Genomic DNA, 12,704 nt, shown 5'->3' on the forward strand with positions numbered 1-12,704 from the left:
ATATTCCCCAAGTTAGAGAGAATGTTCTAGGGAAGGGGGAAGTGTTTTTTATTGACAGATAATCGAGAATTGACCAAAAGAGTGGGGTGAGACATACTGGATCGGCAGTGGAAAAACTGAACCGAGAGGGTCAATTTGAGGTAATGTTTAGCAGATTGTCCCCAAATTAGTCAGCACAGGCTCAAGAATTAGCCTCGCTTATTGATGCACTGCAGCGCTTCGAGGATGAGAATGTGACAGTGTACTCTGATTCTGCCTATGTGACGTCAACTGTACACACAGGCTTGTCATGTTGGAAAAGGAGGGGTTTACTCCACGCAGACGGCACTCCATTGCAACAAGCAGGATTATTAGAAAAACGTTTTGAAGCGTTGAGTTTCCCAGAGACCATAGCGATCCTGAAATGCGCAGCCCATTCAAAAAGATCAGATTTGATCTCTTGCGTAAACAAAGCCACAGATTTAGAAGCCCCAAAAGCAGCCTATTATCCAACTATATAAGACAGTGAGGTAAAAAATATAAGGCAGCCAACAGGGCGATGCATGCTGGTTAAGGAAGGATTCAATATGACGTCCATTGTACAGTTAATTGAAATACAAGGACGACCATCGCCGGAGGAAAAAGACTTATGGAAAACACAGGGATGTTCTTTGTCCCTTACTGGGGCAATTTGGAAACAGGATAGCAGTGGAAAGATATTATGCCTCTAGCATTATTGTGGGTAGCGTTGGAGCCGCTTCACTACCCAGCGCATGTGACTTGAGAGGGTCTATCTGCTACTAATGCAGAAGAATGATTTGTACTGAACCTATGTGAACATGTGGCACAGTTCAATATAAACTGTATTGTGTGCCAGAAATGTACTGCAGGATACACTCTGCGGACAGTGAGAGGAGTAATTGCCAGACCAAATGAACCATTCCACCACCTGCACATAGATTATGTAGATATGCTGCAGACTTGTAATGGATTTAGGTATATGTTAGTTGTAGTATATCCTTTTTCAAGATGGATCGAGGCAGGTCCATGCACGCACCCTGATGCTGTGTGTGCTGCCAAGTTCCTTGTACGTGAAGTATTTCCAAGATTGGGTGTGTGCAAAGTTTTGTGATCTGACAATGGACCGCACTTTGTAAATGAGTTATTCGTAAATATAGTTATGTTGTTAGTGTAAAGACTGGAGGGGGGTTAGCTGTACTCCTGCCCTCTATATGGCAGAGCAGAAGCACAGAGCACCCCAGCCAAGATTATCGATTGATTGGTAGCAATGGACGAGCAATCAAGGCTTAGCTCTCAGGAGGTGATGCAGGCTGGTTCTTAAGTAGAGTGTAGTCCCCAAGCACCCACAAAGGAATGTCCACACACTATGTTAGTCATAACACAGTTCTTTATATAAAGTTCAAGTTATGTACACAAGCACAATAACACACTTTGTTCTCCGACAATTCTAAAACGGTAAATATACACAGTCTCAATGTGGTACCCCAATTACTCTAGATTCCATTAAAATGCACCTACTGCTGACAGTCTCAAATGGCATACAAATCAATATAGCAAAAGGTATCAACAGTAGACTTAGGAGGAAAACAAGTTGGTTAGACAATTGGCAGGATACTGGGTCCCTACCCAAGACACAGTTCTGTGTAAGGATCCCCCCCACCTTGGCAACCTGTAAATAAAGATATAAAACAAGCCCAGTCCATATATTGCTTATAAGAGTCTTATTTCCTTCTATAAATGTTCTACTACCTCAATGTACCTGGTTAAGCAGTGTTCGACGTCGGGTCGTCGAAAGATCCTTCTTGAGTGGACTCTCTTTCAGGCAGGGACCATGGATCGTCGAGATCCAACGAAGAAAAGGGTGAACAAAGGCGGCGAGGCAGCAGCTTCAGTCCTGGCGGTGCTCGTCGACGATCGGTCGTGGACGTCCTGCGAAGATGAAGCACGCGGTGCACCTTGACGATGATCGTTTGTTGCTGCAAAGAGTCAATGAAGAACTTTGGCCCAGCAAGGGTATCAGGTCATCGGCGTCTGGTGTCGGCGAACGGGATGTGACCACAGCTGGCTTTCAGAGCTTTGTCGGCGTCTCTGAGGTCTTTGGGTGGCGGGAAACCCACCAACGGATTTTCTCGGTTTGTTGGCGACCTTGACTTTCTCCAGCAGGACAAAGCGGTCGACAGTGATGAGCAAGGGAGTCCATGCTTCAAAGTGTTCTTAGGCAATGGAGCATTGCTGCTCCGGTCGACGATGTTCATTTTCGACGGTGATGGACTTCAGTGTCCAGGTGCTTTGATTTGTGATTCCGCGGCGGTCCCCGTCTCTGGTCAGCAGCCTTTTGAGGACTGACTTCCAGGGCGCTTCAGCAAAGGTTAGCTGGTGCACGATGGTCCCTCGTAGCTCGGGAAGAGGTCTCCTAGCCAGGTCCTCTCTTGGATCAGTTTCTTGAAGGCACAGCAGTTTTCAGATTGCGTTGAAGGGACACAGCAGTTAATCTTCTTCTTCCGGCTCGGCTTTGAGAATAAGCATCAAGTTTTGACATCAGCTTCTGAACAATTTCCATCAGTGAGTGGTCCCCACATATACTGTTTTGTCTCTCATTCACTCTGCTGGGTCACACTCAGGCAACCAATCATTCAGAAGGGCATTCATGCAGGCAGGCAGCCAATCAGGCTGCCAATGTATTCAGGTCATTCACTTCCCTCCAGACACTCACAACAAGGAATGTGTATTGGGACAAATACCCAGCCATTCAGCACTCCACGCTGCATTCATACCAGTTTCGGGCAGGGCTGTCTCATTCATTGTGTCAACCACCAGAAACTAGACACCCATAACATGAAATGCGTATTCGTCACACACTCCATTCACCCAGGTCCCACCCCACGGGCGTACCCACAACATACAGTCATTGGGAAGGCTCCAGCCAGTCTGGCCTGGACTTCCCCACAATACCATATATGAAACTTCCACCCAACAGCCAGTCAGGGTAAGGGACAGAGTCAGGGCTTCCCAGGACTTTGGGAAAACAAGGTAACAGGCAATAGAAAGCAAGAGGCCACAGGGGCCATCTTGTCTCCTGTCAGGAATCAACTGATTCCAATGGCAGGGCCTGGGTATCCCAAAATGGAGGCTACTCATAGCAACTGTCAAATTCAGCATGGAGCTGCCACCAGCCCATACCTTGCTCTGTGGGCCACACACAGGTGCCCAAAAACATACACTAGGGGTACAGGGTTGTACCCCCACCCATGGGTGCCATAAGGGTATCCCAAGGGTCTGTTCCCCACAACCAAAAAGAGGAAGAGCTGCACTGCCAGGAGTCCCACATGGACTGCTCGGCAGAAAACAATACAGAACACACATGAAAAAGGTCTACAAGACAAGGACAGGGAGGCCCTGTCATGGGAGGATAGCTCAGGAGAAATGTGCTCGCCTTGGAAGGAAGACGACATGGAGCACCACCGGTTCGATCCCCCGGTCCACGCTTAGAAACCTGTGGGTATTAAGCGTGCTATAAATAACCTATCATATCATATATCATATTATATCCAATAATTTCCAGCATCACAGTTAGGTATTAGGCATACATAATTTTGCTTCAGCGTATCATCCACAAACAAACGGATTCTGTGAGAAATTAAATGGTCTCACTCCCCCAACAAGGGCAAATACAGATGGCCACAATGTAGCAAGGGCTCTAGGTGATGAAATGCATGATTATTTGAAAACAATGATGTTTCTTTTATGTCCCAACAGCTCCAGAATTGACAGGAGGGATTAAGGAGAAATTAGAAAGACAATCAGTCTATTGATTTAGAAGAGACGCTCAAGCCGCTTAGCATGTACCCTGAGGACCAGGTGCTGGTGCGTAGGTTTGTGCGTACCTGGAGCACCCCTCATTTGGATGGCCCTCATGAAGTGTGATCCTGGGCCAAACGGCAGTTATGATTAAAGCGCTGCGCGCTGGAGCTGGAAAAAAACTGAAAAGAAGTCACAAGGTGCAGCTCGGCATGCTCCGATGTCAGGGCTGAAGTATGCCCCCTCCCTGAATGACCAGGGCCGCGAGAGGAGGGTGAATAATAATGCACTCCATGTCAGAGCTATGTGACCACTGCAATCTGGGTCCCTGTTGGGTGCCCAGAGCAACTGACTGGCTGGCCCGTGTATCCACGTGCCAGTCACAACAATGGTGATGAAGTTTTGGAACCCCCCCATGCTCAGTTTTGAAGGTGACAGTGGTGGAGAGGGAGCCCCTACTGTGATAAGTGGTACCGTCTTGTGGCAGCCCTGCTTCCCCACATCGGTGAGCAGTCTCTCCCCCGTGTTCCTCGGCAAGCATCAATGCACACTGGGATCGGACCTTCAATGAAGAAAATACAAAAAAAGAGGAAGGTGAGGGAGCGCACCGGCTCCCCACAAGCGGCAGCGCCAGCCTGCATTTCGCCGCACCGGCACACCCCGCAGTGTGATCCCGGGCCAAACGGCAGTTAAGAATAAAGTGCTCTGTGCTGGGCATAGAAAAAAACCCAGAAAAGCCTGCGTTTGTGTGAAACATTGGGCGGTAAGCCCTGCCAGTGGAGTCCTGGGCCACAACAGCGGTGCTGCTCGGCATGGTCCGATGTCAGAGCTGAAGTGTGCCTCCCTCTCTGAATGACCCGGGCCACGAGAGGGCAGGTGAATAATAATGCGCTCCATGTCAGAGCTAATAAAGAAAAAAAGAAGCAGTGCAGCTGATGCACTCCATGCTCGGGGGAAAAGAAAAGCTCCCTGGAGGACCCCGGGCCTAGCAGGCGGAGATTATGTACCTCCGTGAAAGGGGAAGAGAGAAAATTAAATGCAAAAGGTGCCTTCTGGCCCGCTCTGTGGCTTGTACTGCAGAAGAGGAGGTGTAGCAGCCTTGGGTGGCGATAATATTGAGCTCAGTGGTCACAGCGGTTTCTGCATGCAAACAATCAGCCAGAGATAAACGTGAAACAGTTCATAGATTGGATGCATTTGGAGACTTAGACAATGGTCTACCTGCCTGCCTGTCCATCACTGTGTGGCAGCAGCCAAAACAGCTAAACATCAAGCTAAGGGCACCATCTGCAAGGTGTGCCCAGCGTGGGTTTTCAGACACGCACCCATCTGTAAGGTGTGCCCAGCATGGGTTTTCAGACATACATCCACGGTTTGGCTATTTACCAGTGTAGACAGTGCTTGAAGATGATAAGCTGGAGACTCCCATCACGGTCATCAGCATGTGGTCTGAGCTATATGACCCATCTCAGCCATCCCAGATTTTCTGATGATGGCACACATGGAGAGAGAAGTGGCGTGCAGCATTTACTGCTGTGTAAGCAATGTACCTCTTGCCTCGGGGAGTGACAGCAAAGAGTGGGCCCAGACACACTGCCACCAGTATCTCACTGCTGACTGCCCCACCATCTAGACTGCAGCTGATGTGGCCCCCAGTGTTCCGGGGTGCGACTTGCTGGCTCCTGAACTGGCAGGTTGTCAGTATGCTTAATATTGCTCCAGCAACTTACAATGGTGTTGTCCAGTGGTTGGAGTTCCCTTCTACCCCGCTGAATAAAATGTTCTTTATAATGTATTAGAACTGCCAACATGCCATCAGCAGTACACCAACTCCGACCGTCACCGGCAAAATATGTACAAATTGGTTGGTGTATGTTTTAATGTTTGTAACTGAGAAAGTCCCAATGTATGTAGTTATTTTTTTACCCTATATTTCCCAAGTGTACCAAGTATTGCTGTTCGTGACTGAATGATTTGCTATCCATTGATGTTTTCTTTAATTGTTTGTTATGGAAAAAGGAGGGGAGGGGTGTTGCCCCTTTAAAAATCTGTGTCATGACTTTGTCATGACTGTATGTCAATAAAAGGAGCCTCTATGAATGGCACTTCTGCCTTGTCTTTCATGTGTTGGGCCTGCAGGATGATACTTTGTGAACACGGCCCTGACAGGCTGATGCCATGTGAACACAGTTCTGCAGCCACCACTGATCTGGATGCTCCCAGATCAGTATATGTAACCTGGGAGCCCAAGGCCACTGTCATGCTGTGTGACCACAGCCCAGTTGCAAGCACCCAGCAACTGATGTCCAGCTATGTGATCAGGACAATCACTGTGATCTTTGCAACAGTCCAAGTCTGTGTGACCACTGCAATCTGGTTCTCTGCTGAGTGCCCCCAGAAACTGTCTGTCTTGCCTGTGTGTCCACAAGCCAGTCACAACAGTGCGCAGAGATGCAGGGAAGTTCACTATGCAAAAGAAGCCACCAAGGAAAATGGTACTTCGCCCTGGATTTACCTAATCATTAGACAAACTCAAATTGCTCACCCGGCACACTTCGACGGACCTGCCTCTGCACCCCTTGAACTATATAAGTGGCACACAGTAGTGGGAAGGTGTGAGTGTTAAGAATCTGTGTGTGGTGCAGGTTACATCAGTAAGAACATTTCCTGTTTTGCTCTTCTTTTATTTAGGATCAAGTGAAGTCCGTAAACAGGGACACAGATAATTCTAGGGTGCTTCAAGATGTTGCCTCACAATCATTCTAGAGGAAGTACAAAACTTCAAGGACGTTGGCACGGCTACACTGCATGAGAAACTCTACCCATCTCGTTCTACACAGACTGCTCCAATATATTTCAATTCTACCACTTACATAGCTCCTTTAACACCCCAACAGCACTTCAAGAAGCAAATTCCACAATTACAGAGATGGGAATCCATGCTTAGAACACCATGCAACACAAAGTGTAACATCACCTAGAGAAGTGAAGGCTTGGTGAATTTCCTTCATCACATTCGTGTAAAGTTCCTTTTGCCAGAGCTGTAAAAGCGTCCACTCCTCTTCAGAGAAACAGGCGGCAACATCGCAAAATGTAAGCGGTGCCTGGAAATAGCAAGGTTTGAACAAATTAAGACGAATTTTTGTGTCAAGTATTATATTATTTACGTTCAAAGTAAATCTGGTCCTTGTTACATGGCAGCAGTGAGCACAGAGGTGGATCGGTTTATAATTAAAATTCGTTCACCTAAACAAGTTAAGTGTGCACACATTAAAATCAGAACAAAATAAAAATCAGAGTGTTTTAAAAATGTTAAGACTGTGACTCGGCGCACTGTCTTGCAAGTAGTCATGACCTTTAAAAAGTAAACAAAGGATTAGACGTACATGGGACCTGGTGGAATAATCACCAAGATGCCGCGAAATAATATAGATGCGTGAATGTTTGGTAGGAAATCTAAGACAAGTTCTGCAGAAACAGATGAAATAGCGTACAACAGGATTTATGGTTTTATGGTTTTTAAGATTCTGCAGCCATGCCAATTCGCCATAAAAAGGGAACTGTGTTGTACATTACTCACTTCATCCGATTTCCTCTGCGGCATTTCTTTTGCAGTGGTCATAGCGATAACACCGATATTCAAACCTAACGATCGGTAGACAAAACAAGAAAGGCGCACCCGCCGTTCTATAATAAATGGGCTTTCAAAAGAGATTCAGGGCTGTTTTATTAGTGAGTGTGCAATACGGTGCAGCCAGAAGTTAGAGCATGCGCAGAAATGAGATACTATATTTTGAAGCATGCTTAGCAGGATGCTACCTTCTTAGATGAGAGATTCGTCGTCGAGTGCCGACCTTGGTCTGCGTTCTTCTATCTGGAAGCCCTACCCGGCTCGCAGACAACCCCTTAACAAAAACAGACAAAAGCAGCAGCACACAGAGGGAGAGAGCTGGGAGATCAGTGACCACTTATTTTCAGAAAACACCCCCTTTCCGAAATCAAGGAGTTGGAAAGTGTAGTGGCTCTCAATGAATACAGGAAGCTTGCGTGATAGAAAGAGGTGTTTATTATGACACCTGCCAAACAGGGCAGGGGATGTATATGTCCAGGAAGAAGCTGGGGCAGTACTCACAGTTTAATTCCTCTGCCCCATGCAGTTGATTTCACTGCACAGTATGAATGATGAAGTATTAATATACCCTGCCAGCTGGAGCTCCCAAGAGGCTGCCTTCAGCCATGGTATTATGCTCAACTGTGGCAGGGATCTGCAGAGGAGGCAGACTTGTTTGGGAGTGCTGGATTCCCTCACTGAGGAGGAGCGCTGATGCCCGACTGTATCCCTCGTGCCTCTCTCCGATTCTGCTGCATATTCTATCTTTCGCGCTTTACGTGCGAAGTCTCGCAAGATCTCGCTGTGATGAGATCTCGCGTGGTGAATCCCCACAGGAAGGTTTCTCCCTACTGCCGGGCAGGACCAGTCCTTGAGTTTTGCTGACCCTGGGTGGGAAAAGATGTGTAGGGCCCCCTAATTCTATGTCAAGATCGGAGGCTCGGATTATGCTTTCTCTTAAAATTTACTTAAAATTTACTTCTCAAGCAGCTTTACAAAAACCAATAACTCTTTAGTTAGAGCCCTTGGTAGTCCAAGGTATTATTGGTCCATGAATAAATGCATGATAAACCTGACCAATCCGCAACCATATAGTCCCATAAACAACGCTACTCCTTTGGAACCTCCACTTTCTTTGCTGCTCGGGCAGCGAGTTAAGTATATTATTTCTTTATTCATTATTACTGCTTACATTGTGTGTTATACAATACGCGTCAGTCGCAGGGCGAGCGCAGCATTAATTCATGGAGTGCCGAAGCATATCTGTGTAAGGATCACTATATTCATTGCTAGCGCTCCGGTGACCGCAACAGCTCAGGAAAGCGATAGGATTCTTTGCGGTTACAGAAGAGAGCGAAGCGGGACGTACCTTGTAGTTCCGGTGCTTCAGATATTCTTCCGTGACCGTTGTTGAGGCGTACGAGTGTGAGGAACGGTTGCTTTGATAGCTGTACAGTGCATACTGAACGCAACCAGAGAATGTCATAAACTCTCAGGTGAATTTATAACATGCAAGGAGTACACACAGCACCCCTGCAGGTTGTGAGAGCCATTGCAGCTCCTTCAAGTGACTGGCAGAGTCCCTGGTAAAACCTGGTGCCGAATGATCAGCTTCTGGACTCACTAGATGTATGCAATTTTCTAATTTGACGGGAAACCGACCCAAGAGTGCTGTATTGACCGTACTATATATTTACAACCTTCCTGTTAATATTAGCCATGAGCTCTTCCAGTGATGATGGGGAGGCTAACATTAGCCACAAGAGGATTCACCCAGGCATGGGAGAGGTATTACAGAAGGCTCTGGGAGCCACATTAGGACATTGTTTATTTATTTATTTATTTATTTGTTTATGTATTTATTGTTTGCTTGTTAGGCACTTATACAGGAAGCAAATACTGTTTCAAAGTGCCCTCGGGACAACAGGGAGGGAACAGGGGAGGATAGATGATTACAAATGATAATGCATAACAATAATAAATATGAGAATACAATAGGAAGGGGGAAGACAAACCTACTATGCCTTGTGAGTTTTCAAAATGTGCAAGTGCAGAAGGGAGAGAGAATGGGATAGGTGCCGTGGTGCTCGTAGGTTAGCAGCAGGTGAAGTGCAATGTATGGTAAGTGCAAGCCTGCAAGGGTGGAGGGTGAGCCGAGGCAAGTGCTGAGAATAGACAGCAGCTGGGATGATACAGTGTAGGAGGTCAGGCCCTGAGGATGCATAAGGTCCCTGCACACCAATCAAGCGACTGTGCTATAAGCAGGGCAGAGAGGGAGGGAAGAAAGAGGTAAAGAGGAAGGTCTTGAGGCTCTTCCAGAATTTAAGAAAGTCCTGCTCAAGACGAAGAGGGAGGGGGAGGCTGTTCCAAAGAAGGGAGCCTACTGAGGAAAGCGATCGACCACCTGCCATCTGTTTAGCGAACCACTTTACAAACACAGAATTGGTGCCAGAGGAGTTCAGAGGTCTAGAGGGGGAGTATTTAGTAAGAAAGAGTTACAGGTAGTGTGGTCCCCGGCGCCAGACAGCCTTGTGGATGAAACAGAAGGATTTGAATTGAATCCGTGCAGCAACCAGGAGCCAGTGAAGACTTTGTAGGGCAGGAGAGATGCAGTCCCTGGGCTTGGGGCCAAGGATAAGTCTTGCTGCCCTATTCTGGATTAGCTGGAGGGGTTGCAGAGTAGAAGAAGGTAGATTCAGGAGGAGGCAATTGCAATAGAGAAGCCTAGAAAGAACCGGAGCCTGGGTGACATTGAGCCTCTGGGGGAAAGTGAGAAAAGGTAGAATTCCTTTCAGAAAGAAGAGCTGAAAGTGGGACTTCTTGGCAATGTCCTGAGTGTGAGGGAGGAAGGAGGGAGCGGAGTCGAAGATGACTCTGAGGATTCTGGCTTCAGAAGAAGGAGTAGGGGGAAAGCCCATGGAAGAAGGCCATAGTGAGGGGAAGAAGTTGGGTGCCAGGATCCCAGTAGGAAGGATCTCTGTTTTGCTGGCATTGAGGCAGATATTGTTAGAAGTGCATCAGTCCTGGAGGACAGAGAGGCAGTCAGGGATGACAGAAGGTGCAAGGGCGTCCGCAGGAAGTTTGAAGAAGAGTTGTGTGTCATCAGTATAGCATTGGAGGTTGGGGGAGAAGGGGGATATGAGTCGTGCCAGCAGAGTAAGGTATATGTTAAAGAGCCAAGGCAAGAGAAGAGAGCCCTGGGGATGCCACAGATGGAGACGGAAGTAGGAGAAGAGACGGTGCCCAGGATGACTTGGGATGAGCGGTCAGTTAGGAAGGGGGTCTGCCAGTCCAGTGCCCGCTCCGAAATACCAATGCTGTCATGGAGCCTTTGTATGAGGATGGAGTGGTTGACAGTGTCAAATGCAGAGGAGAGATCAAGAAGGATGAAGGCAGCAGGGGAGCTGGAACCCAAGGATGAGGGCAGTTCTTCACGGGTGTGCAGAAGAGCAGTTTCCATGGCTCTGGAGGCTCGGAATCCAGATTGATGGTCGTGGAGTCTGCCAACCAGTTAAGTGTGAGTGTTAAGTTGGGACAGGGCCAACTTCTCAAGCAGTTTCCCCAGGAAGGGGGTGATGGAAATGGGGTGGTAGTTGGCTGGACAGGAAGGGTCTGCTGATGGTTTTTTAAGGAGGGGGCACACAAAGAAGTGCTTCAGGGAGGATGGAAAAGAACCCATAGCAAATGAGTGGTTACAAAGATCAGAGAGTGCAGGGGCGAGAGAGCAAATGTTGTTCTTGATGGTTCTGGATGAGCAAGGGGCAACCTGTTTGGAAGAGACCTTCATGGAGTTGACAACTCTGGTGACTTCTTCTGGTGAGTCAGGGGCGAAGGACAAGAAGGAGGAAGGAGGAGGGTAAGTGGCCAAGGGAGGCAAGGGGGTGAGGGATGGGGAGAGTGAGTGACAAGGCTGTTCAAATGTCCTACGTTTTGGGGTGGTGAAGTGAGTGGCAAGTGTGTTGCAGAGGGCCTGAGAAGGAGTAGGGGAGGAGGATACTGCGGAAGGGTTGTCAAGTTCCCTGCAGATTTGGAAAGGTTCAGTCATGTTGTTGGATACGCCAGATACCTGTGCCTGAATGTGGGCCCTTTTCTTGGCATGGATAGGAAGTCTGTAATGCCTTTGGAGTAGGCGGCAGGCCAGTTTCTTAGAGTGTGTATCTGAGGTTTGTCACTTCTGTTCTACAGCTCTGCAATTGCGTTTCAGGTCTGCAAGTTCAGAGTTGTACCAAGTGTTACGCTTAGAGGTGGGTTTCAGGCGGATCCTCATGACTGGGGCAAGAATGTCAAGGGTGTTGGTGATGGACAGGTGGAGGTTGCTGAGAGCAGAGTCAGTGGTAGTGTCTGAGTTGGGTGGGCAAGGGGGGATGAAGGTGGAAGTGAAGGCAGCAGCTGGCACTCGTTTCATCGGACGGATGTTAGAGAACGAGGTAGGCAGGACTTTTGGAGGAGTTGTCACAAGGTCATAGGGATCCGGGTGGGAGTAGAGAAGAGAGTGGTCAGACCAAGAGAGAGGGGTTGCCAGATGAGATGAGATAAGAAGGTTGGAGTGGATGAGGGCATCTAAAGTGTGTCCAGCAGAGTGGGTTGGACCTGAAGGGAGAATGGAGAGGGATGGAGAGGTGCAGAGGTCAATGAAGAGAGTGGATGCTGTGCCAGGGGAGTCCAATAGGATGGTAAAGTCACCCAGGAGTAGCAGGTTGGAAGTGGTTGAGAGTAAGGCGGAACACAAATCAGCCCATTTAGAGAGGAACAGGGAGGTAAAACCAGGAGGCCGGTAAATGTTAGCAATGGTCAGGGTGGAGAACCGAGAGATAACCAATTTGCATACTAGGCTCTCAAAGGATGAATAGAGCTGCGTGGGTAAGATGCAAGAAGGAACCCACTCAGGGAAGATTAAGACAACCCCACCACCAGCATGGTGAGGTCGAGGCTTGGAAATGATCTTAAAGCAGTCAGGTACGAGAGAGTCAAAAGCAGTGACTGAGCTGGCATTGAACCAAGTCTCAGTGAGTGTGAGAATTTCAAGGTCAGTGTCTTCAAGAAGGAGGCAGGTGTCAGCAGAGTGTTTGTTGGCTGAGTAGGTGTTTAGGGTCCCCAGGTGGAGACAATCTCTGCCTTTGCATGGTGCTTCAGTAAGCAGTGGTGGGGCAGGGAGGGAAGTAGGGAAGATTATTAAAGTAGGCGCATGAAGAGCGTAACAAAGAAACGTGTCTATTACACATCATCTGGGAATCAAAGTACACACCAGGAGTCTTCACAAGTATGGATACTTTGATTGAGCAGCTGGCAATGCAAA

General features: G+C 48.0%; 1 protein-coding gene across 3 annotated transcripts in view; it reads right to left on the reverse strand.

Annotated features, from left to right (window-relative positions):
- LOC138567642 (zinc finger protein 2-like) overlaps positions 1–7,701 on the reverse strand; it is a 452,076-nt gene extending 444,375 nt beyond the window's left edge. For 2 of the 3 annotated variants that reach the window (XM_069646106.1, XM_069646104.1), the window contains exons 1-2: positions 7,379–7,567; positions 6,776–6,902 (exon numbers count right to left, since the gene is read on the reverse strand). In XM_069646106.1, coding sequence (XP_069502207.1) covers positions 6,776–6,902; positions 7,379–7,420 — 169 coding nt within the window. In that variant the 5' untranslated portion in view covers positions 7,421–7,567. Of the gene's footprint in view, positions 1–6,775; positions 6,903–7,378; positions 7,568–7,617 lie in introns of those variants that run through there. The other variant, XM_069646105.1, reaches the window with a different exon arrangement.
- Positions 7,702–12,704: the final 5,003 nt, after the last annotated feature.

Source organism: Ambystoma mexicanum, chromosome 2p, assembly GCF_040938575.1.
Source record: "Ambystoma mexicanum isolate Mex_15411 chromosome 2p, UKY_AmexF1_1, whole genome shotgun sequence".
Lineage (NCBI taxonomy): Eukaryota > Metazoa > Chordata > Amphibia > Caudata > Ambystomatidae > Ambystoma > Ambystoma mexicanum.